Source organism: Cavia porcellus, unplaced genomic scaffold (assembly GCF_034190915.1).
Source record: "Cavia porcellus strain 051 isolate PalLab524CR breed Dunkin Hartley unplaced genomic scaffold, mCavPor4.1 scaffold_10, whole genome shotgun sequence".
NCBI lineage: Eukaryota > Metazoa > Chordata > Mammalia > Rodentia > Caviidae > Cavia > Cavia porcellus.
In genome coordinates, this window is record NW_026947493.1 from 38,950,672 (window position 1) to 38,977,905 (window position 27,234).

General features: G+C 33.8%; 1 protein-coding gene across 6 annotated transcripts in view; it reads left to right on the forward strand.

Annotated features, from left to right (window-relative positions):
- Nkain3 (sodium/potassium transporting ATPase interacting 3) overlaps window positions 1-27,234 on the forward strand; it is a 614,497-nt gene that overhangs the window by 270,243 nt on the left and 317,020 nt on the right. For all 6 annotated transcript variants that reach the window (XM_063257371.1, XM_063257372.1, XM_063257368.1 and 3 more), the window contains 2 exons: window positions 16,045-16,182; window positions 24,883-24,963. In XM_063257371.1, the coding sequence (XP_063113441.1) occupies window positions 16,045-16,182; window positions 24,883-24,963 (219 nt within the window). The remainder of the gene's footprint in view (window positions 1-16,044; window positions 16,183-24,882; window positions 24,964-27,234) is intronic.

Genomic DNA, 27,234 nt, shown 5'->3' on the forward strand with positions numbered 1-27,234 from the left:
CGTTCCCTCTCCCTGCTTCCATCTCTGGATCCTCTGTTAGTTTGAGAAAGATCTATCTCCCAACTTTGTTTTATAATCTAACATTTTGCACCTTATTTATAGTTTGTGTTTCTCATTTAAGTTAAACCATACATTATTTAAGCTTGTGTATCTGATTTATTTTGCTTAACATTATGATCACATGATAAATCCGCTTCTTTGTAAATGACTCAAGTATCTAGAGTATTAAAAAAGTATCTAGATTATTACCAGAAAACAAGTGTAGAGACCATTCTCTTTATGAAAAGCTACTGATAAAATCAAACATTTTAAAAACTTACTTATTTATAATAAAATCATTTCCCACAATAAGACCAGACAGCTTGGCCCTCCTTTAGTTAAGCTAACTGAATTGGCATTAATTCAAGGATTAACATAATCCCTGATAGTGAATAATCCTAAATTATTTTTAGTAACCTTTGGATCTCCTCACAGTATGTTTTGCATACTTGTTTCAATTTTTGTAATTTTATTTGCCTGCGCTAACACCGAAAACCACTTAAGTCTCCTGTGCACATGGTAAGGGACAGGGAGGAGAGAGCTCATGTAAGTAATGCTGAGCTTCATGGCTCCTGGCTTTGAAGCTCAAGTGCAGTGCTTTGGATGTGCTGCAGGTGGACCATCTACACTTGGCTTCAGTTTGCCTTAAATCAAAGGAAAATGACAGCTAAGCTGGAATCTGTAATGTGGTTTTATGTGAGATCTTCCATATGAAATTTACACACATTCACTTCAAAACTCTAATTTTTCTCCCTGCTTTCAGGGGTATAATAACATCTACCATGCCAGTTTTCTTTGGCCCAGAGTGAAGATGTAAGCTGAGTTAATCTGGCTTACCCTTCATTTGTCACAGATACTTATCCTCTAGATTCTAGTTTTTAGAATTTCCATACCATCCCTGTTCACAATTCTTGACCAGCTTTTCTCAACTAATGACTGCAATGGCCTGTCCCCTGTTCCCTACTCTTAGTCCAGGACTCACTCTGTTTCCCTCATTACCTGCTCCAATTACAAAACAAGATCAAATCAGCTCAATCCTCTGACAGATGGGTTTTCTGAAGCTTGTTTATAAAGCTCTGAAATGCAAGAAACATATCCTTAAATAGTTTGCCTGTGAAGTAAGTCTGTCTTCAGCCGAGCCAAACTAGAACTGGCTCTCCATTATTTCCCTTGTGAAGCATGTTCTATCATATGTGCTCCACACCAGTGTTTTTCAAATGACACTTTTTGAATTAATGGTAAGTTAGAAAATCAGTTTAGTAAATGGTCTATCAATGGTGGAAAACCTGTGGCATGAGTGCTACAGCCAGTTTGTTATCATTTAAAGCTCTAAAATATCTCCAATACTAGTCCAGGGTAACATTGTATAAAAAAGTAAAATAGATTAGACTGTGGCACAGACAATAAAGTTAAGTATCGATTCTCAGTATTTCGTTTGTGTATCTATGTGGTAGACGATGTAAATCATATTGTCTGCTGTGGGCTGAATACATACAAACATACAGAGAGACAAAAACATGCAGAGGCAGAGACAGAGGAGAGAGAATAAGCATGCAAATTTCCTTTTCTTAACAAAAGTAATGTGTGTTAAATAAATTATTTGACAAAAGTAAAACAACAATGATTTTTAAACAATCAACAACATACTATTCTAGAGTAATTTAGAAGATTGATACAATACTGTACGCTTCAGTTACACATATGTGATTTATATGCATAGCAAAAAAAGCATTTTATATACTTGCAAAGATCTCAAACCATTTATTTATTGAATGAAAATATAAAATATAAATTCTTGGGGCTGGGGATTTAGCTCAGCGGCATAAGCACCTGCCTTGCAAGCTGGCGGTCATGAGTTTGATCCCCGGTACCGATAAAAATGAAAAAGACAAAAAAAAAAAAAAAAAATATATATATATATATATATATATATATAAATTCTTTGCCATCAAATAGATTCCTGTTTTACATATGTATTTTTCCTGCATAACATATTGTGATTGAATTTTTATATCAATATATATTGATATATTTTAAGCACTGCAATTGTTCATTTTATGGGTATGTCAAGATATGATTTTAATGTTCCATAATATTGGACATTTAGAAAATTTTCAATAACTCCTCCCAAAATGAATACTTTTGTAAACCTTCTTTTGTAAGATCAGACATATACATTTATTTGCAATAATATATGTGCCCATATACATGCATATGTGTATGACAGTTATAGATTAAAGTGATATACATATTTTTTGTCTAGTCAGAAAAAAGAGTATCCCAGTGGATTATTGTTCTGGTTTTTACAGAGGATCCAAGCTACAGAATTTAAGAATACTGCTAAGAATCACACATTAACGTAAGTGATAATATTAGGTTTTTAAATTGACAGTGGCTCAAAAGTCAATGTACCCAACACTATAAGATGTTGCTTGTACATCTTGTGTAATTAAGATAAAATTTTGAAATGAACTTAAATCTTGTGCAGCTAAAATTGAATATTTTTGAATCATCTGTTTCAGAAACATCACCGATGCTTTAAGAGTCCCAGAAATGCTCTTCTCTTCCCTTACTTCACTTGTGTGCCCCTATCCTCCCCTGCTGGAAACTCACTGCTCAGTCCTTGGGAATTCTTTCCAATAACATCCTTTTGGAAAGGTGTTTAAAATATGCTAGTCATATCAGGAGTAGTTTATTTTTGTTTCTGTTTTGGATGGTTTTATTTATTTTTTATTTTTTAACGCCAACTACATTTATTAGGACAAAAGTTATGAAATATTCTCATATCTTTCCTTGAGAAATTAAGAATAGAAGACAAAATAAAACCAAAAAATAGAAGAAAATAATAAAGATCAAAAAATGCAATCCCTTATCAAACTGCCAACGTTATTTGCATAAAGGTTAACATTTTGATTCTTACATTTCTGTATAAGTGGAAGACTCAGAATAGTCTAAACAAGTTTGAAAAAGGGACAAAATTAGAGTTCCAACCTCCCCAGTCCCAATTTATCACAGTTTATCACAAAGTTACACAAATCATGACAAAATAGCATTTATATTAAGACAGACAAATCATCAAAGTACCAATATAAAGTTCTAAAATAGATACTCACATAAAAGACAATTGATTTCTAGCAAAAATGCAAAAGCAATTAAGTGGAGAAAGGATTGTACCCTCAAAAAGTACTGTAACAATATGCATGATATATTTATTTCACTAATAACTATGTCCTCAAGGTACATTGATTTACCTAAAAAATGTCATTTGTCATTTTTATGGCTAAATAGTATTCCATTATATAGAAATACCACATTTTTTATACATTCCTTAATCAGTGGGCATTTAGGTTGTTTCCAAGATCTGTATAATGTAAACTGTGCTGGTGTTTTAAACATGGGTTCACATATATCACTGTGGTATGATGCTTTTAATGCTTTAGGGAAGATACCCACAAGGGAAATAGCTGGGTCAGATGGGACCTCCAATCCTATTTTTTTGAGGAATCTCCACACTGATTTCCACAGTGGTTGCATCAGTCTGCATTGCCACCAACAATTTTTCCCCATAGCCTCTCCAGCATGTGTTATTGGTTGATTTCTTAATATTAATCATTCTTTCTGGGATGAAATGACATTTTAGTGTTATTTTAATTTGTATCCCTCAAATGGCCAGTGGTGTTAAACATTTTTTCTCATATTAATTTGCTATTTGTACTTCATCTGAGAAGTGTGTGTTCATCTCAGATGCCCATTTTTGGATTGGGTCTTTAAATCTAGGAGAACTGATTTTTAAAAAATTCTTTATATATGTTCTCGATAATAATCCTTTATCTGAGGAACAGCTGGCAAACATTTTCTCCCATATAGTGGGTTGTCTCTTCACTCTGGGGGTGGTTTCTCTTGCTATGCAAAAGCTTTTCAGTAGGATGAGAGCCTAGTTGTTGATTCTTTGTGGTGTAAGTCCTGTGCAGTCTTGGTTTTATTCATGAAGTCTGCCTACACTAATGTCTTTAAGAGTCGTACCTACTCTATCTTCCATCATATTTAATAATTCTGTTTTAATATTAAGATCTTTAATCCATTCTGATTTTTGCTAGGTACATGGTGAATGATATGGGTCCAGTTTTAATCTTTGACATGTGGAAAGCCAGTTTTTCCAACGTCATTTTTTAAAGAGACTATTTCTCTTCCAGTGAATGTGTTTGGCACCTTTGGCAAAGATAAGGTAGCTTAGTGTGTCTACAGCTATCTCTACTTCTTCTAATCTATTCCACTGCTCTTCAGGTCTCTTTTTTTTCTTTTTTTGGAAGTGTTACACTTTTTTAAAAAATCACAGTAGATTTATAGTATAATTTCAAGTCAGGGATTGTAATGCTTCCTGTATTGTCTTTGTTGCCCAGGATCACCTTCACTATTCTATGTCTCTTCTGATTTCAAATGAATTTTAGGATTGTTTTCTTTAATTCTGTAAGATATGCTATTGGAATTTTGATTAAAATTGCATTGAATCTGTATAACAGTTTTTAAGGTACAGCTATTTTCTCTATATTGGTTCTTCCTACCCAAGAGCATGGAATATCTCTCCGTTTGGTAATATCCTCATCAATTTCCCTTTTCAGAGTACTATAGTTTTCAGTGTAGAGGTCTTTTATATCTTTTGATATTTCATTTTTTGGATGTTATTGTAGAAAGTATTGTTTCCCTGATTTCTCTCTCATTTAGTTTTTTATTTGAATACAAGAAGGCTGTTGATTTTTGAATGTTGACTTTATAACCAGGTATATTACTAAATTTGCTTATTATTCTAAAAGTCTTTGGGTGGAGTCTTTGGGGGTCATTTAATTACAGTATCATGTCATCTGCAAATAATGATAATTTGACTTCTTTTTTCCCTATCTTTATGTCTTTTATTTCTTTCTACTGTCTCATTCTTCCAGCTAAAGTTTCCAGAGATAGTGTACATCCTTGTCTTGTTCATGATTTTTAGGGTGAAAGCTTTCAACTTTTTTTTCCATTTAGTATGATGTCGGCTGTTGTTTTGTCATAGTTGGATTTTATCAGATTGACATAAAGACTGCCTATCACAATTTTCTGCAGCATTTTTATCATGAATGCGTACTGGACTTTGTCAAAAGCTTTTTCTGCATCTATTGAGATGCTGACATGATTTTTACTCTGTTAATATGATATACTGCACTTATGGATTTATGTATGTTGAACCAACCCTTCATCCCTGGGAAGAATCTCACTTGATCATGGTATACAATCTTGATCACGATTTGCTACATTCTGTTTGCCAGTATCTTATTGAGGGTTTTTACATCCTCAGGGAATGGCCTGTAATTCTCTTTCTTAGTTGGATCCTTTTTTGGCTTTGGAATCATAGTAGTTTAAAATACTACTTTTTATGTGTCTTTAATTCCTTACACACTCCTATACCATAGTATATAAAATATATTATTAGAGTTATTTGATCTATGTCTTTCTACCTTACTAGAGTATAAACTAGCTTCTCCAGGCCAAGAATTCTGCCATTCACCATTGTATCTTCAGACCCTACTTTATAGCGAGTGTGAAATGGTGTATGTTAAATAAATGAAAGAATAAATAAAAGAAAAAAATGTATGTTTTTCAGTTCATAAACTAAATCTAGAAAAAAATAAATTATTACATTACAATATTGGACATCAGAGTTTTTAAAAATATATTTAGTTCTCAAACTTTTCACATATTACTTTAATTATATATTACGCTATATAATATATGAATTTATTTCACTTTCTAAAATCAGTCATTGCCTTGTAATTTTTTTATGCCTGGCATCACAAAATATATTGATTCATTTTTAAAAAGTCAGACTCTCTTTTTTCGTTTTATGGAAAAAATGGTATAACAAATGATAGAAGAATAACTATAGTACATTAAATTTCATTATTTTCAAAAGTAGTTGTTCAGAGTACAAGACATGGACAAACAAATTTCTCCATTGAATATTAGCACACTTCTTCCCTTTTAGTGATCTGAGGGATTCTACAGTATAACTGACTTGACGTTTTCCCTTTTTCCTACTGTCACTCCCCTTTTACCCATCCAAGTTCCTTTTTTGAAAAACTTCTTCCCATTTCACAATATTTACTCTATACTTTAGACCTTAGTTAATCTTTCAATTTCTCACACAAGGGAAAAAATATGTTTATAACATGCAAATCTGATGTATTTCACTTATAAGTATGGTCTCAAATTGCATCCATTTAGTTATACAAGTCTCAAGTTTTTCTTTCTTTATGACTGAGAAGTACTCCATTGTCTAAAAATACTATATTTTTTTAATCTGTTCATCAGTTGATAGACATTTGGGTTGTTTCCAAGGTTTAGCTATTGCAAATTATGCTACTATAAACATGGGTGCACATATATTTCGGTGGTATGATGTTTTTAATTCTCCTGGTAAGATACCCAAAAGAGGAATATCTGAGTGTAATGGAATCTCTACTCCTAGTGTTTTGAGGACTCTACACACTGATTTCCACAGTGACTGTATGTTCTACACTCCCACCAACAAGGCAGAAAGGTTACTTTACCCTCACAGCCCCTCCAGAATTTGTTACTGGTTGATTTCTTGATGGTAGCCATTCTTTTCGAGTGAGATGTAATCTTTATTTTTTATTTTACATAACTCAAAAGATCAATGATGTTGAATATTTTCTCATGTATTCACTTACCATTTGTATTTCTTCATCTGAAAAATGTGTATTATTCTCAGATACCCATTTTTGAGTTGAGTCTTTGAATTTGGAGGATGTATATATTTTTTCAATTCTTTTTAAGTTCTAGATAAAACTCTTTGTCTAAGAGACAGTTGGATAAATTTTTTCCCATTCTGTGTGTAGTATTTTCACTTTGTTAGTGATTTCTTTTGATGTGCAAAAATTTTATTAAGATGATATCCTAGTTGCTGAATCTTTGATGTACTTCCCATGAAGTTTGGGTTTTGTTCATGAACTCTCTGCCTACCCTATGTCTTCCAGATTTTTACTTACATTTTCTTCCAGTAAATCTAGTACTTCTGTTTTATTATTTAGATCTTTGATCTATTTTTACTTTAGTTTAATGCATGGTGATGGACATGTGTCTAGTTTTATTCTTTGGCATGTAGAAAGTCAATTTTTCCAGTACCATTTATTAAAAAGGCTTTCTTTCTTCTACTGGACATGTTTGGCCTCTTTCTCAAAGATTAGATAGTTGAGTGTGTTTGGAGTTGTGTCTCCATCTGTTAATCTCTTCCATTGATTTCAGATCTACTTTTTGCCAGTACCATGCTAATTTTATCACAGTAGTTCAGTAGTATAATTTCAAGTCAGGGACTGTGATGCCTCCTGACTTCCCTTTGCTGCCTAGGATTACCTTTGCTATTCTAGGTTTCTTTGGTTTCTAGCTGAATTTCAGAAATGTTTTTCTCTACATCTGTGAGGAATGCTAATGGTATTTTGATTAGAATTCATGTAATGATTTTGAGAGTATAGCCACTTTCATAATGCTGGTTCTTCCTATCTTAAGAAAAGGCCGTCCTTGTGTTTTCTCATATCCTCTTCAATCTCCATTTTCAATGTTTACATTTTTACATGTTTTGTTACATTGATTCCTACAAAATTCATTTTTGGGTGCTATTGTACAGTCCAGACAAAAATACCATCAGTATACCTCATAGAAATAATAAAAACATTCCTAAAATTCATCTGGAACCAGAAGAGTTCTACAATAAAAAAGGTAATCCTGGGAAACAAAGGCAAGACAGGAGGCATCAAAATCCCTGACTTGAAATTATACTAGAGACTTACTATAATAAAATCAGCATGATTCTGGCAAAACAAAAGACCTGAGCACTAGTGAAACAGATTAGAAGATGAAGACACAACTGCAAACACACTTAAGGCAGAGTATTTTGAATTGGTCAATGTCAGTAATGTTGTTTGAAAATAAATTGCTATGTAAATGATAAGTGTTGCTATTGATCAATAGATATCATTAGTCAAAACACAAATGATCTTCCTCATTATTGACATAAAAATGACTTCCTCTAGGCAAACATATATATCATTTTTCTCTTGACACAGGGTGATCTGTGTATTATGAAATATAACTGGCTCTTCTTCATCCTGGGCTTCCCATTCATAGATTCAGCCATCTCCTTATGAAAAAATACTGTGTTTTACTGAACATGCATCAACTTTTCAATCACTGAAAAATAGAGTATGACAACTCTCATTTAGCATTTACATAACTTTAGGTATGGTAAGTAACTTAGGAATGATACAGCGTCACTGAAATGAACTGTATAGGTTATATCCAGGCACTGTGCAGTTTTATATAAGGGACTTGAAATTTCACACACTTAGCAACCACAGTGTTCCTAGAACCATTAAAGATACAGAGACTGAAGAACTATTGTATTATCTAGCACATATTGTTAAAATATCATTTTTCTTTCTTTTATGCCACGGTGATCAAAATTTTGTTAATACTTCTGTGGAGATCAGGTTTATAACAAACCCTTAATACCTATATCACAAATTTTGAATTATAATGATATTTCAGTGAATTTTCATGAAAAGAAACCTAACATTGTGCATAGGATGACTTGAAAAGAGTCCTATTACTTCAGAACGTGACTGGTAAGAACACAGAGCTGAAATCAACAGTATACCCCAGAAATGGTATTCTAGGTGTAAGAGAAGGTGAGGGAAAGATCTGGGTTTTTCTTAGGCTTAGGTATAGACACATCCTCACTGCAAGTCTGAATGCCATGACCTGGAGAAACCTAAACATAGCAGATACAAAAACTAAAACTATGTGGTAGAATGTTGGCTTCTAAAGATGTCCAAGTCTCAGCTGTCAAAATATATGAATGAATATGTTACTCAACATGGCAAAAGAGAATTAAAATCCCATAAGGAATTAAGTATCTAACTAATCTTGAGATGGAGATGTACTCTGAATTAACAACAACAACAACAAAAAACCCAAGTATAATCATAAGGGTCTCTGCATGACGGAGAAAGAGATGGATGAGGAAAGCAGAAGCGTGAAAAACTGAGGACTCAACTCAGTGCCCTGATGCTCATTTTACTCTTCTAAAATAGAGGCAATAAAAGCTAGTGTGACATGAAGGATATAGATGCCAATACATCAGTAGCAAGTGTAGCATAATAGTTTCTTATTACTATCTCTATGTTCTAAGAAACTATATACCAAACTATATACCAAACCTCACACTAGTTTAATTCAGGGTACATCTCCATCTCAAGATTAGTTATCAGTAAATCAAAGATATTATTGTCTACTTTGGATAAAGAATCTGACAAAGAGCAACACAGCTGGCAAGTTTCTGAAACACACAGCTTGCCTCTACTGAGTGATGGAGGGGGGACTGGCTCACCTAAAAATGAGTGAAGTGGGAAAAAAGATCTAAAAGATCTAGCAAAAGATATCTTTTCATCTAATCATGAGACACTGCCATGAGTCCTAGGTAATTTCTACCTCCTTTGATAAGTTAATTTTAGAGCTTGCCTCATGAAACAATGTACTTTTTGCACGATTTCAGAGTGGTATAGTCAGAACACAGCGATGTATGTCCCAGCTCTAATGTTAATTAGCTTGTTGTTCATGTCTTCTTATATTCAATAGAATAATAATTATTTATTACAAATTACATCAATAAATACTGAAAAATTATATATTATTGTATCTGTACCATTACAAGCTCAAAAGCATTTCTCTCCAGTATCATCTTACTCCCTGAAATATGGAGAAGTTGTCGAAATAGCTGGCATTTTGCCAGTTTATAGGTTGAGTCAGTTGCACAAACATGCAAAGACATTTTCTGAGTAAATCTGTTATTTACAGGTACTATTCCCATGGATTTTTCCAGTTTAGCAAACTTTATAATTTTTTGCATTTGCAATATAACATATATTCATCTCTTCACAGGGAAATTTCCTTGGTATTATTCTCAGAGTTCCTTATTTCTTCAAAAGAGAGATTTGCAACACAATATATACCTATTTTCTGAGATTTTTTTGTTGTTTTCTTGACATTTACCCTTTCATTATTGAATTATAAGAGTAAGACTTGCCCATTCAATTACATGTACTGTTATCTTTTGAGACCAGAAAATGTGATCAGAAGATCCAACAATGGGAAAAAGAGATAGCACATTACATCATTTTAAATTTTATCTGACTATTCATTTCACTGAATCATTAATTAAATGTAAATTAATTTTCATAGTCAGGAATAATTATTGTGAACAATTATGCAAGATGATTTGTGTATCCCTACTGTATTTTACTGCATTATATTAGTATTGTGAATACCTTTATTTTTTTTAACTCATTAGACAAAGAAACATTCTTTTTCATCATATACTTTATAGCTCTGACTTCCTTAGTTTTCATTTGCAAATGATTTCACTATTATTAAGGTCAGTATTTTCTGTTTTATTTCAAACTAGTGGCTAGTTGGTTCTACTCACCTAGGGATCTTATTATTGTTATGTGTTCTTGATTTCTCAAATTCTATTTAAATCCCAAATCCTTGAAATGTCTTATTTATTCTGCTTTCTGCTATGGTATCTCTACAGGTATCCTCTCCAAGTTTCCCATCCTTCTGTTCTTACCTAGTAGATTTCTGTTAGCACTACTCTACCAATGCAGTGACTTCCTAGCTCTGCTCTTTGAGTTGCAACCACTATATCATAGGGAGCGTCTTAAATAACGTGCAGGTAAACATGTAACAGGTTCTCAAAATCAGCCAACAAACAAGCTCTGATTTTTCATTTCCATTTTATAAATATTCCTAACATGGCCAATGTCCACTTCTCTGTTTGACATCCCTGATCACTAAGATAGGAAGAGACGCATACAGTGTTCACTAGCAGTCAGTGCGAGGGGCTCCACCATCCCTGTGCTTGGAACTATTTTGATAGTAATATTTCTGAGTTAATAGAAAAGCTTTCTATCATTCAGTTTCATTTGGGTAACTGGGATAATTAAATAATTATTAATAATACACTCTAGAGTTGAAGTAGTGTCAGTAGAAATTATGATATTCACAGAGAAAATATTTGTTAACTTAATGATTCAGTAGCATAAGATAGGAATTAGATAATAGTATTAGTAAATAATAAAATAACTAATCCAGTGAAACCTGATTGTCAACTTGATAGATTAAGAAATTCCTGAAGCAGTGATTGGATAAGAGCATGAACCTCACTGGGATTAATACATTAACAAATTCATAGTTGAGTTGGTTTCTAGATGGGGCCTAATTTGAGGAAGCAGCTCATGATGACATCTACTTTGTAGATGATATCTCATCTTTGCCCCTTCTTATCAGGCCTCTTCTCTTGATATATGCTTCTCAAATGCCAGATTTGAGCAGCTCAAAATCAGCTGGCTGTGGATCACAAGGATTGAAACTATAAACCAAAATAAACTTCTCTTTTCAGTTATAAAGTGCTATGTATTTTGTCCAAGGAAATGGAAAGCTAACAAATACAGAAATTGGTACTGGATAAATGGTGGTGATTCTATATCTGACCAGGTTATTTAGAAGTATTTGGAACTGGCTTATACAAGTAGCTGTGAAAATGTATTGGTCATATTTCTATCACTGTGACAAAATGCATGACACAATTTAAAGAAGTAGAAGTTTATTTTGGTTCATGATGTCAAAAGTGCACATTGGCTGTGTCCAAGGCAGAAAGAGCATGGGTCAGGGGTGTAACAAAGGAAAAGATTCTCACCTTCCAGTAACCAGGAAGCAGAGGAAAAGAGAAGATGGTACAAGAATACATTCTTTCAGGTTTTACTCTCAGTGATCCACCTCTAACCAAGCCCTGCCTTCTAACAGCACAGCCAGCTATGAACTCATCAGTGGACTAACACACTCATAATGTCCTCCTGATATGACCACTTTCCAAAAGCCCAATCTTTAAACACATGACCTTGGAGGAACATTTTAGACTTCAACCATACCAGAAAAAATTGAACTGGACTAGAGAAGATCTTGGATGCTGTAAGCAGAGCTTGATGTGTGATTTGGGTCTGCGCTCAGAAGAACAGAATGTTGAAAATAATGTGGAAAATAAAAATTTCAGTTTGGAATGAGAACTGTATTGGGAATTAGAGTAGAGGCCATTCATTTGATATCTGGTAAAGATGTCAATATTTTGTCCATACCATAAAATCTCTGATTCTGAGTTAAAAGACAGTGTACTAGTTCATCTGACAGGAAATTCCAACATCGCCCAGTGTTCAGATATTTGCATAGATATTGCTGGGCTGTTTTTAGTAAAAATTACACTGAGAATTGGGAGTAAAAGTAGAACTGAAAGACTTAAAAATTTTTCAGTCTTTCCAGAAAAGATGCGTGTGTTTAACTGGACCCAAGGAAGATGTGGTTACTAAAGAGATTGATGTCATTAAACAGTATTTTGAACTGGTACCAAAAGAAAGATGCTTCAAAGGCATCTCAGAAACCCATTACATGCTCAAGAATGAAAAAGCATAACCCTTTCATTTGAGAAGAGAGACAGAACCCTGGATATCTTGCTTGGAAAGGGCTTCCTAGGGAATTGTTTCCTTAGGATTCATTTCACCGTAGTCAGTCATCAGAGGCTTCCACAGCCAGTGGTCAAAGGGGCCTGACAATTGCACCCACTGACAGTAGATTTCAGCATCAGTCACATGATGCTGGCTTTACAGGTTACAGATTGCAAGAGTTACGTAAAGTCACAGAGGATGGAGGTTTCTACCTAGTTATCAAAAGAAGGCCTGTGGGTGCAAGTAATGTATGATATAGTTATTAGGATTCCTGCCAGGAGCTCCTAGTAGCACATCACATAAAGCTGTGAATGGAACCAAAGCTGCAAGGGAGAACCCACAAAACTGGGGATGCCAGAAACATGGAACATTTGCCAAGAAGACTCCAGCAACAAGCAGACCCAGCCTATGAGAGAGGTTATATGGGCTGCAATCAGAAATAATATAAAAGGAACACTGTCCAAGATGTTTTCTGCTCACATGATGCCACCACGTATCCCTGAAGGAACACACAATTTATAGGACTATTTAATAATATTCACGCAAAAAATCAAATGCAGGAGAGCACAAGAGCTCTGTCCAAATACTAGAGACCCAAAGAATCCAGCTGAGGGCCTGAAGCCCACAGAAATGTCCTGTGCTAATCTCGCGGGAGGCTAGTCATGCAAGACTGATTTAAGAATCTGCACTAGGAAGTCCCAAAGGTCAGCAGTAGAAGCTAGAAAGTCTCCACTAGTGGAATGAAGGATCTGTGTCAGCAGTCTGAAGAGTCTTCATTAAAGCCGGGAAACAAAGCTCAAGGTAAGGACTGGAGCTCTACTGGAGATAGCCATCTACAGCGACAATGAGGACCCAAACTCTTCCAAAGGTTGAAACCAGCTGAGTTCATGAGGAAAAACAGCACGATAAATTTCTCCAGGAGAATCAATAGCACCCATCTTCCTCTCCAGTTCTCCTTTTTATGCTTTTGGCAACAGTCCTCAGGTGTGCCATCCCTATCCAGCACTACGCTGATTCAGTTCAGCTGCGTCTTACAAGTTGAGCCTTAGTTAATCTACCACAGAGGGCAAAGCTTAGTTGGAGGAAACAAGGCATGAAGTTATGACCCTGAGAATTCTATCTGGTTCCTGGTTCCTTCTTCTTAGGCTATCCTCCTGCTTTCTGCTTCCCAGTAACCATGAGAGAGATTTCTTCCAACACCGCCTTCAGACAGGGTGTTCCTGCCTTGGAGCCAACCAACCATGAAATGAGAGTGTGAAGAAAAGTAAACTTCTTCTTCCTTTGAGTTATTGGTGTTGGGTATTTTGCCCAATAAAGTAGTGTTTTTTTTTTTTTGTTTGTTTGTTTTTTTTTTTTTTTTACTGGTACCAGGGATGGAACTCACGACCACGCGCTTGCAAGGCAGATGCTTATGCCACTGAGCTAAATCTCCAGCCCCTGTGTTTCATTTTTGAAAAGGCTTTTTATTATTACTTTTAGCTGGCTTTTTAAAATGCAGTTCTCAAGTCAAATTTTATGGCTTGTTTATTTGTTGCAGCTCTTCTTTGCCTTATTTTGATATGATCATTTTTATAATCTTTTATTTGTGCTCTTATTTCAGTCCACCTCAAAGACAGCTTTTAAGTTTTTGTTAGATTTTAGTTTTAAGTTTTTGGCAGATGAACATTAATAAATAAGGACCCAGAGGATCTTGAATAAAGAAGGCATATTATCTAATAAGTTCCATTAATTTAGGCTCTCTTTCATTATGAGTTATCTTTAATATCATAAACGCTAACTCTGTGCAGTTTCTGACAGAAAAAGAAATAGGGTTTTCTCTGTTTGAAAAGTTCACTTTATAGGTTTTTGTGATGCATGACAGCTTTAAAGTAGGATTGCTGTTTCAGAATAAATTGTCTGTGGCTGCTCTTCAGGGTTGATTTTTTTTTCCTGAGCCCATTCATCCTGTTTGGATATTAAAAACTGTGCATATTTATATCACTGATGGACCAATAAATAAAATGTTACATTTTTCTGAGGAAAGATCCTGGGAACTAATTACAGTCAGATGAAGGGACAAACATGAGATTAAAAATACAGTGCCTCCTCTTTCACTATTCTGATTAGTCTGTTTCTCTGCATTTATGGATGGTAAAGCTTGTAACAAAATACTTCAGGATCAGGAAATACTGAAGAAATGAGTGTGGATCTTCAGACATCAGTTCTTGTCTCTTTTTCTGCACAGCTTGCTAAAGGCAAATCTTAATCAAGGAAAACTGAACTTATTAGATAGAGATCATTTCTTTATGTTCAAAGAAATTAAAGGTATTCAGGCATGCACCTGCTTCATAACTAGAAAAATATCTAGGGTGCCATCTCCATTTGAAAGCTGCAGGTTTTTTGCCATCAATGCAGCTAATCACCCATTCACTCCATTGGAACTACTATCTTACCAAAGAAAATCTAGAAAAATGATTGCAATGTGTAAGATTATTGTCCAACCACAGAAGGTAGAACTGTAAAATTTTGTACATTGTAATGACACTGTTGATATTCATTGGATCACCTGAAATTCAACTGTTTAACCATAAATGGTGTATAATTTGACACATTGTAGAATTGTTTGAAAATAAAATTATATATGTTGCAAAGATGATAAACTAGGTATGTTTAAATTTGCTATGAATACATAATTTTTGTTTAGCTATTCAAAGCAGAATTTTTTTTACCTAATCGCAGTAAAACAGTTTAATGGGACTATTAAACTCTATTTTTATCTCAAACTCTTGAATCCAAAGTAAAGTAAGCTTCATTTTCTAAATGTATTTAGTCATTATAACTATCAGTATCCTAATAAAAGGGAAAAGGTGCAAATATAGTACAAATTTCACACAGAAAACAGAAGTACCAGTTTTTTTCATTCTTTTTGTTTCTGAAATGATACTACTTGTCATATGACAAACTAAATTTTATTGGTTATTGTTCTAGATAGCTTGTTCCAAGCCAATCACTTTAATAAATTCAAGTCATATTTTTCTGAATTTTATATGCAACAATGACTTAAAGAATATATCTCTGACTCTCCAGATAGGCATATAATCGATTTTTGAAGTAATAATACTACATATCATTTTAGTGTATTTTCTGAGAGAAACAACATCTGAAATAGATACTATAATTCTAGGAAGAAGAGTTGGAATATTGTTCAGTAGTAGAATATTCATTCAGATTGACTCTAGTTTTGATCCTCATCACGGCAACAAAATAAAATAACAATGTAGTAACAATGCTTCCTGTAATAAGCATGATTGAAATTGTATATTCAGATTTATCCAGCTATATGGATTAACATGGTACAATAATACTTATAATGTTATAATGCTATAATGTTAGTTGCTGATGACCTTTCTTTGCTTGGTTGCAGATATCAGCACTGGAAAGGCAGATTTTTGACTTTCTTGGCTTCCAATGGGCACCAATTCTTGGGAATTTTCTTCATATAATAGTGGTCATATTGGGCTTGTTTGGAACTATTCAGTACCGACCTCGATACATCATGGTGGTAAGTCTTATTTTTTATCATCTCTTCCATATAAATAATACTAAATTCTTCATAAAACCCTGGTTTTAATCACCAGTATCAAAAAGTTAACGTGAAACAGGTATAATTTAATTTTAATAATTGAAATCATTACATGTACTGAAGGATATTTAGCACAGATCCCTAATATAATTCAGGTAGTTTGCTACTTTATGTTTCTCCATATTGTTAAGAGAAATTTGAATCATAAAGCCATATTTAAAACTATACCAAGCATGGTCAGCACATATTCCATTGTAGTATAATTTATTGAAGTCTAGTGAAAAATAATTCATAAATTGTGTTTTATATAAAAACAAAGCAGTTTGTAGACCTAGTATTCTGTCAAATAGAGGCAGGAATAGCACAAGTTCAAGTCTGGAAACTTAGAAATTTAGGAAGCCCTTGTCTCAAAAATTATAATAAATAAATAAATAAACTGCTGGGGATGTAACTCAGTGTGAGGATCCAGAGAGAGAGAGAGAGAGAGAGAGAGAGATGGGGATATTATAGGCTACTTGTGTAGGAAAATTATAAGAAATAATAATAATATAAATAATAATAAACATATATACACTAAAATACTCACCAAGTGAGAATCAAACATGTAGTATTCAGTAAAGTCATGATTTTTTCAATGCAGTGACACTGTCATAATAATAAAAGAAATGGCTAGTGTGTAAAAATGGCAGCTCTGTACTTAATCAACTCTTGAAAAACATGCAAGTACAATTTTTTTTTCTAAACATGCAGCAGGGCTCTACTTTAAATCTCAGTTTTAAAATTTTGACTTCTTTCACTGTGTCACAAGGATAACAGACAATTTCAGCCTTAATGTGGTGCCAAAAGTTTGTTGTCCCTCAACTTGCTATAGGAACAAACATTTTCCACTTTTCTATCCTTCTGTCAGAAATAGCTTCTGCCAAACCACTGTATCATCTACCAGAAAGATGTTTCATACAGTTAGACTTCCAGCGTGAGGTGGTTTAATATCATGCATAATGCTAGAATTGTTACTGGATTATAAATATGTTCTACCTTGTAACTATGAATATAGAGATCTTTTATTCTTCAAAATTATTATTTTATGCTGTTGGTGTTATGCTAAAGCCCAAAATCCCAATGGCTATGAAACCAGTGTCTTGTTTAGATGAGGCCGAAGGTCCACCCGAGAGACTGTATGTAGTCCTATTGCTTTTAACCTCTATTACCCTACACTGTTCTTATGTCTGCTGCCTTAGTGAAGGCTTTTGCCTTTATTCTCCTATGTATGGGTGTCCTGCTTGCATTCAGTCTCTCTCCCTTCCAGTGAACTTTCCTAAATCACAGCTGAAAGCTTTATCCTGGCTCCTTACCAAAATAAGATATAAAGAATACTCTTGCCTAATATATCTCATGTATGTCTCACAAATCTTTCCTTTCCCCTTCTTCTTCTTCTTCCTTATTGCTTTCCTATCTTCACTCCATCTTTTTATGGATTTATTCATTCAAAATATATTATTTTAGTGTCTAGTATGCATTTGGCATTGTGTTCAGTGTAAAGTTGTCAGATGGGCAGAGACATTGCCACCTTCCTGGGTACTCACTTTGCAACCTAATGAACCTAGCTGAGCCTTTAGCAAATAATGACCACAGAAATATTAAATTGAAGCTATCGTAGATGTTACTAATTTTACACTGTACCTGTGATGTCTAATGGGGACTCAGGCCTTAGCAAGGTGACAGGGTGAAGTGTGCTGCGGAAGTGCTTGGGCACTGAGATCTGCTTGTGATATGAGCAAGCATGAGCTCCCAGGGGAGAAAGGGCTGAGGGGGATTCTGTGCCCAAAGCAGGACTGAGCCAGTAGTTCAATAGGAGCAGTTTCCCTTCAGTCGTGAAGCCTGAACAGTACACTGAAGTAGGACTGAATAACCAGAAAAGAATACAAATTACTGAGTCTGTGCTCTCCAGAAGCTCTGTTGAAACAGGGAGAAGGGGAGTACAGGATCTAGGATACTCTAGAGGTTCCAGAATGGCAGTAGAAGTGCAGGATAATTGGGATAGGAGGTGGGGCTTGAAGGTATTCCGAAGTTGTACTCTTCAGTTTATGAACCCTCTGATCCTACCTGCCTCTCCAGCCTGTTGCTGCCATGGCCTTAACTGCAGCTTTTGCTCTGGGCCTGTCAACATTTCCTCAGTCCTTCATGCACACATCCTTCCATGCATTTCCACTCTATGGCCTGTGTTTGGATCTTGTTTTATAATTTGCTCATATTTAAGTATTCTCTATGAGGCAAAAGAGCTTCTAGAAAACAAGGAATGTAATTGCCAGTCCATCCATATTTATCCATGTTTCCATCTAATTCTTATCATTCCACAGGGTTCAGTGGAGTCCAACCATGATCAACCTGTTATCGGTTGTCTCTGTGTTTGTCTGTCTCTGTCTCTGTCTCTCTCTTTCACTCTATCTCTCTCTCTCTGTGTGGTATCATTTCTTTGTCTCCTTCACCCTCTTTTTAAACCATGTATCCAGAGTAAGGTAGCTTTAAGGCTTTCAGAATCTTCAAAGGGAAAGATTTACAAGATAAACAATTCATATTTTTGCTTATTTGATTGTCCCTTTTAGAATATTATGCCAAGAAAATTCCAACCATGTTCTTAGCTTTATTACTGATTCTCTCTCAGCAGGGGAGGAGAACGAAAGCCATGAATTGGTGGGAAAGCCCTCTATGACAAGCACTTCACATGTTTTGGTCTTCCTGAGCACCCTTTGAAATATGTATTAAGCATCTGTAGTTTTGCAATCAAGGTTAGAGGTTACGAATGTTAAGCAACTTACTCAGGGAACACTAGTAAGCAGAACTGCATATATATTGACCTCACTTGTCTTATTAGACCCTTGAATTTGCTTTAGCATAGTAATTTTGCTTACTTCCATCATCAGATCCCAGTAATATGTTGCAATTGTCAATATCAGTTTTGATGTTAAAAGTAACCCTGCCTTACTTTCATTTTATGAGTAAAGCATTTTGCTGTTTACTTATATGGCTAGATCTCAAATGCAGCCATGGATAGGCATTGTCCTGCCTTCCAGGAACACATACAACAGAGGCAATGATACTGGGTAGAGGAACAGGCTAGAAAGTTGCCAGCATCAGTGGCAGTATGGAGGACGAGGCACTGAGCCCTGAGTGGAGAGAAGAAGTAAGGCTTTTAACAGGTGAAAATTTACTTAAAGGATTACAGGTTTTCCAAGAACATAAGGAGATGAGGAAAGTGCAGGCAGAAGATATAATATATGAGGACAGAGTAGACAAGAACAGAGAGAGGCAAGTTCCTCAGTGTGGCTGGTATGAAGTCAGCGAGTAGACAGCGTGGGAAGAGCAGGATTGGGGAGCTAAGGGGCCCTGTTCCTCAGCTTTGACTTTCACTCTAAGATTCCAAGTTTGCCTATGGATAACATAGTACTTGTTTTCTGTGATTCTTTTCCTAACTCATTTTCTTAAGAGATTAATTTGAATTCAAGTGTGATAAATCCTATTTGTTCTCAGACACAGCACTTACTACATATGTCTATGCAAAACTAGATTGTGAGCTCCATTCAATTGTCTCAGTGACAGACAATATTTTATTAATTTCTGGGTGAACCCTCAGGACATACCCGGTGCTCCAAAATGTGTGTTGATTTGAAATGGATTAAATTTAATTGGCATGTATTAGTGATATTTTCACCCAATAAAGTAGACCAATACTAAAAACAGCAGAAATAATATTGAAAGAAAATCTCCTATAATCGAAAAGCTCTTTTCCTGCCCAGGAATAGTCTGTATGGATTTGTGATCCAGGTCTTCTCTCACTGCCATTGAAAAGTTGGTGCCTCACGATGTACCTTGATTAACATGACATGTACCAGACTATTTTCAGGCTTTTAAAAATACATTATTAGAATCAATTCCAGGTCTGTTTCAATGTCAAATGTGTAAATCATGTTAGTTCCAGGCCATGTTCACAAAAACAATGCAGGGATAGCTGTCTGCTGTGTAAGAGAACAAAACAAATAAAGAAATGTGGTTGCCTTTCTATTGCTGCATTCGAGATTAGCCATATAAATTCAGATCTTTTAAGATATTTAGTGGTTTTTTTTTATTGATATGTGTTTATAGTACATAGTGTTACATTCTTGGGTGGAGTTGATACAAGTACATAGTACATCTTAATTCCTTCTTTTAATCTCCTTTCCCACCTCTTATCAGATGAAGGCAGTGACTTTAAAGACGGACCAAGCAGTGATTTCTTAGAACATGTCAGTAATAGATCAGCCAGAAAAACTGGCCTCGCTGCCTTACTTTTATCTATCAGATCTCAGCTGAGAAATTGCCTGGTATATGATATGTGCCACTGCAGTGCTCTTGAATCATGTACTGGCACTTACTAGTAGCTTACTTATTCCTCAAGATCTGTTTTTTAAGAAATATAATGTCATGGGCTGCTGCCACTGTAACTGAGTTACCACAGCAAAGACCATCCAAATCACAAAATAAAAGAGCAATAATTCTATTTCAGATACCATCAGTGCTGAAAATGTGAAGATATTTATTGTTAGAATGCAGAAATAACTTTACCATATAGTTTTGCTTTACTGATTAAAATTTATGTTAGCTAGAGTATATCAAATTTGGTGTTGAAGTTTAAAAGCACCATTTGTGTTGGTTTGTTTAAAGACAGTAAGAAACTCTGAAACCATATATATCAGCCATAATGAACTCTTGCAGAATCAGTTGTTTACTATTTACCCTTATGCATAATATTTCAAAATTTACCTTGTGATTTCTAGAACAAATGTTTGGCCTAGTATTCTTTAAATCTTTATTAGTTCATTGATAATTTAATCAACCAGACCTAATTTAAAGGTAGAAGAGTTAGCTAATATAGTTAACCCTTCTTAAATAAAGTCTAACTTTTTAGTTTAAATTAACTCATCTGGCTTTAAAATTTTAAAATTTTGCTATGACTACAAGTGAATTATTTGAACAGAGAGACAGATAAAATATATAAAATTACTTCTTTTTTGTTTTACATGGACTAGCTCTCTTTTATACTGCAAATATATTCAATCTGGCTGCATATATGAGCATATCAGCATGCTGCATAGTAAAAAAGCGTATTTCTTAAAAATAGAAAGTTTTATGTCTTATTTTAATTCATATTTCAAAGGAAATTTTTAATTTCTTAATTTATTTTTATTAGTATGTGTTTGCAACACACAATGATTACATCCATTACAAGGAGTCGACACATATAATAAGCCACTTCAAAAAGAAGGTAGGAAGGAAAGCTAGTCTCATAACCCAAGGATTCTTCTGACATTCCTGCCTGGGTAAATTCTTGTGTATGTTTTATTTCCAGAGATCTTTTTCCCTGTATATCTATAATCAAGTACTGATGAGATATAAAGTTTACATCTCATAACCATCAAGAATTTAATCCTGCAGTCTTTGTTCTAAACACTGTATTGATGAAATGTAACATGTATAACTCTGTAGCATACATAACATATTAGTTGCAAGAAACCAACAATACCTTCTTACCCAAAACATTGCCATTTACAGAATTTACACAAATGAAATCTTTGGTAAACTTGTAATTTAATGAATTGTCATTTGATTGGGTGAAAAATTTTATGGAAGAGTAATTCATAATTTATTTGATTATTTTCTTAGGATCTTTAAAAATAAAAATTTTACCAGGAGAAAGAGTACACACTCCTTGGAGGATCAAACAATGGCCGCCCTGCCTTGGCTTCAGTATGAGGACTCCTGGACATGACCAATGTAAAGTGTACAGCACCAGATAATGCCAGAACAATGGCCCTTGCCATTATTAAGCACTTCCAAACAGCTCTCAGTTTGACTTTAGTTAGGCTGATAGTTTTACCTGTGAAAATTCAGTTCCAATACCAATAGTGCAACTTTTGAAAGTTCTTGAGATCACTTAGGTCAAATTTGTGTTGACTTTTAAATAGGTTTATATTATTGTACATTTTGTTTATTGTGTGAATTGACTTTCCTAAAAAAATACATATGGGTTCAGGATTGAATCCCAATAATTACGATAATAAGATTTTATAATGAATGCTGCTCATTTTCTTACTCTTTAGCCTTTCTTTCTTTTTTTTTTTTAAATTTTGTTTAAAAGGAAAAAGAGAAAAAACAAAACAAAACAAAACAAAACAAACAAACAAAAAACCCAAAGCAGTATAAGGGTACAAGTAATACAGAACTACAAAAAAAAAAAAAAAAAAAAAACAGTAAGAAATCACCAGTTAATAGATTACATATTATCATCTTAGAGATAGTTGCTCAAGTCACTGTATCAAAGCATACAAAGTGGACATTCAAACAGTGAGACTGCAAACAGTTGTGTTCAATGATCCAACCAAAAGCATTAATATGGTCAGCTGTTTAACACCCCTAAACACACTTGCTGTTGTATCCTTTAGAGCACTTTTTTCCCTCTCTTTTTTACAACAAAATTTACACATTTTGGGTTTTATTACTCCTTAGTTCTTATTACTTTTTTTGGGGGGGGAGAGAATAAAGTCAAATATGGCAAAACAAAGCTGTCAGTCAAAACCAAGGATAGACATAGCACATGATGTAAACACAGAGTACAAGTTTATCAACAATGGTTACCATAATGTCTCTTGTTGGTTCTGTCTTGAACCCTTGTCACTATTTTTTTTCATGACTTCATGGACAGAGTTGCTCTCTCAACTTGATTCATTTAAAATTTCACTTATTTAGACTAGAAAAATATCAGAGACCAAATTCCATGTGATGAGCAAGATGTCTAAATTATGTCGCACTTATTGTTTGTGTAAATTAATATATATTTATATAAATATATTATCTAATTTTTAAAATGTAGATTATATATTTTTGACAGCCACAAGAATATTTTGTAGTTCAACAAAATGCTTAATTCACTTTGTTTTGTTTAATATCAATATTTTGGCACCTTTTTAAAATCTGTGTCCACTCATACTTGGAAACTTTATGAATAGAAGCTATTGCCACCTTAGCAGTATCTGCCAATACCAACAAACTTTACAATATATTCTATTTATGTGAACTCTTCAGTATGTTATTATAAACTCATAATAATTTTGGAACTTTAATGTGTAACTTAATTGTGTAATCTTTTTTTAAAAAACGTCTTTAAAAGCATTATGTGGCATCAAATATATCCTACTATAGAACTGTGTAAAGATTGAGGCTCTTTTGAAACTCTTTAAAAACTTTGGATAACCAAAAGCCACAAAAAGCAAATCAAGCTTTACAATTAGATAAATAATCTGATAAGCTTTCTAATAGTAAGCTGGTTCTTTTCTTTAATATCTAAAACTCATAGTCCTATTTGCCACAGCATAAAATAAGCTAAGTGAATGATTTCAGTATTTAACTTAAACATGAAATGGTTGTAATCACTCATAGAAAGTGATGAGTAAGAATTTAAGAATTCCTACTTTTTTCAGTAAAGTAAAAGGATGAACCGCCGTATTTATCTGTTAACTTTGTCCTGTGGTATTTACTCTCCTCAGTCATCCAAGCTGTTCTGATGGCAAGTCTCTGATTCTCTTTGTCTGCATGAGAAAATGAGCAGATGAGCAGTATGACCCTCTCCAGTGACAAGTCCACTCAAATGCTATATCTATTCAAATTCACTATCTAGTGAAAGTCACTTCCTAGTACATAACATATTAATAAAACTAGTTAATCAATAAGGCCAGAAAACTTAAATTTTTAAAAATATGAATGTAAAATGTTTGTCCATTATGAATATCTATTGTTCATTTATTTTTTTAAATTTTATTTAAGAGGAAAAAGAGAAAAATACAAAACAAAACAAAGCGGTATAAGGGTACACGTAATACAGAACTACAAAAAAAAACAGTAAGAAATCACCTGTTAATAGATTACATATTATCATCTTAGAAATAGTTGCTCAAATCACAGTATCAAAGAATACAAAGTGGACATTCAAACAGAGAGACTGCAAACAGCTGTGTTCAATGATCCAAAAACATTAATATAGTCAGCTATTTAACACCCCTAAACACTTAGTAATTTCTGTGCTTTAATATATTTCATATTACCATATTTTATTATGAAGTTATAGAGATATATATACAGATGAAAGTTTGTTAATTTTATTCTATATGTCCACTTTCATTTAATTGCATGCACTGACTTTATTCAGGGATATAGAAGTTCTGTGTTTGAAGTAACATTCTTAAAACTTTGACAGTTTAATATTGCAATTGAAAAGTGAGGTAGTTAGAGAATTTAGACAGACAGATTGGTAGCTGATAGAATAAATGCATAATTATGTTCCCTGGAAAACATTCAGCAGACAGAAACCAAGTGAACATTTGTATTTAAATTATATCTACAAGCCAGCAAAATGTTTAGAAATAATTCTAAGTTTATGGGCATCATCTGAAAGCAGCAAGAACTATTGGGCTTTTAATTTCTAAATCTTAGGAGACCTCATAAGGGATATTCTTTTCTGAGTGTTGTTCATCTATTTCTTCCCAGAAGACATAGATTGATTGACATATTTATTATCAATTTATTTAATATACATGCCTTTCATCTCCATATTTTTCTTCTCTTTCTTGCTCCTTCCCAACTTCTATCCAGTACTCAGTATGGACGGCCCTCTGGATCACCTGGAATGTTTTCATTATCTGCTTTTATTTGGAAGTAGGTGGCCTTTCTAAGGTGAGTTTATCATGTCTTTAAAGCACATTTTTTTTAAAAGTGCATTTTAAGTAACTGTTGTGTTTTCATAGTGTGAATATTCATGCCCAGGTATCACCTACAAATGCAGATTATGAAGTAACTTTAAAATGATTATGACAAATGAGCATTTTGAACCATTAGAATTTTTCCACTTGCAATTTTGTCATTTTAAATTATGTTTTTATTTCATTGAATAAAACAGTATTTTATTTTCTTGCATATAAACTGATTTGGAATAGATTAGATGGGGGAAATTTTGTACTGTGGAATTGGCATCATAGTGTCCTGAAAGAAAGTTGAATTTCAAATTATAAATCTTTAGCTCAAATTTTGTCTTTAGCATTTATTCACTGAGCCATTAACCAAGCATTTAACCCTGTAGAGGCTGTATGAAATATCATAACAAGACCAACTTTGCTAATAATGATAGCAATAAATGCTTATTGACTGTTAACACTACTTATGTACCTTATATGTGGTAATTTAGGTAAGGTTTAAAACTACTCTAGGAAGTGATATAAATAAAAATAAACACATGCAGTCACTTGTTTCACCCAACTGTGATTTCCTGTCACTGCTGATTGATTTTTGTGAGCTTTTTATAACTGCTCTTCTAGTATCAATTGTATGCTATGGGTCCCCCCCACAAACATGTGCAAGTTTTTAAAATATGCATATAGCAGACCTGGTTATTGCCATTCAAATGCCATTAAAAAATCAAACAAGTTTTTCTGATTGTTAAAAAGATAAATGATTCCAAAAAGAGCATCCTAAAGGTTGTCTGTTGACCACTTCCTTTTTATTGCCTCCAAGACTGGAAACATCGCTAGTCACAGTTCAGCCCCAGCAGGTGTGTGTAAAAAATGGAATCTGAAAAAAATAGCACACAGTTAGGGATCTGTGACAAACTCAAATAGTTCTGCGATAATTTCAGGTTGAATTCGACAGTACAAGAAATTCCTCCTCTCTGTGTGCTAGTTGTATATTAACTTACTAGGGCTCCCAATCTACTGCTGCTTTATAATGAATTTCTTTGAATTACCCCATTGGATAAATTACTAAAAGCCATTCTGTATTCTGAATTTTTTCAAACACATTTTTGTAATATTGAATTTTTCTCCAAAGACTGTATCCAGAATAAAATCCACATCATGTCTGTAAATCGGAGAACTATTCCAATGATGTACATGGCCTATATGCAGTCAGTTTGTACTTCACAGTGCTCTTTTGCTAACAATTTGCATCCACAGAATGAAAACAGTCCCAATTCATCAGAAAGGCCCTGAGCAGTCCCACAGGCAGCTAAGCAAGGAAACAGAGATCCTGGTAATGTTTAGAAGACTAATGTTACTCTTGCTCTTGTGTTTTAAAAATTTCGCATAATTTTCCATAAGATAAATATTGATGAATGTAGTCTACCTAAACCAAAACTCTTTGGGATATTAATTAACTTTTAAAAGTTTATACTTTTAAAAGAGTTCTGAGACCAAAGAGTTTGAGAATCATTGCTCTAGAGCAACCAGTATAAATAAATAATGCATAAAATGAGAACAGTGAAAAACCAAAGTACATGGTACAGACAAAATCACATACTAATATGGTAGCTTAAAATACAACTGTATCAATAACTGTTTGAAATGCAAATCGACTAAACACTCCATTTGAAGACACAAATTAGAGCACTGGATTTTTGAAAGGACAATAACCAGTGCTATTAATATCAATGTATTTTATAAATACATACACACACTGAAATTAAAAGGATGGAAAATATATGCTGTGCCAACATTAATCAGAAGAAAACCTCTGATACTACATTAACATTAGAAATAAAGTAGACCACAAGTTGAGAACTACTGATACAGATCAAATAGATATTTTATAATAAAACAAGGTCAGTTTATCAACAAGACATAATAAACCTTAAACCCTACCAAAAAGAAAAGTTTTAGAACATATAAAGCAAAAATCGAGAATATTGAGAGAAATTCACAAATCTACAAAGATAGATAGAGAGTTTATGATTCCATTTTTCATTTTTGATAGAAAAAATAAAATAATTCAGTTGAAATGAAAGGTTTGGACAACACTGTCGATCACATTGTCACGTGTATAAAACATGAAACTCAAAACTATAAAATATATATTCTATTTAAAATATGTGGAATAGTGACTAAAATGCATTCTTATACCAAAAGGAAATGTCAATAAATGCCTGATTATTAAAGTAGAACAAAAAGTCCATGCTAG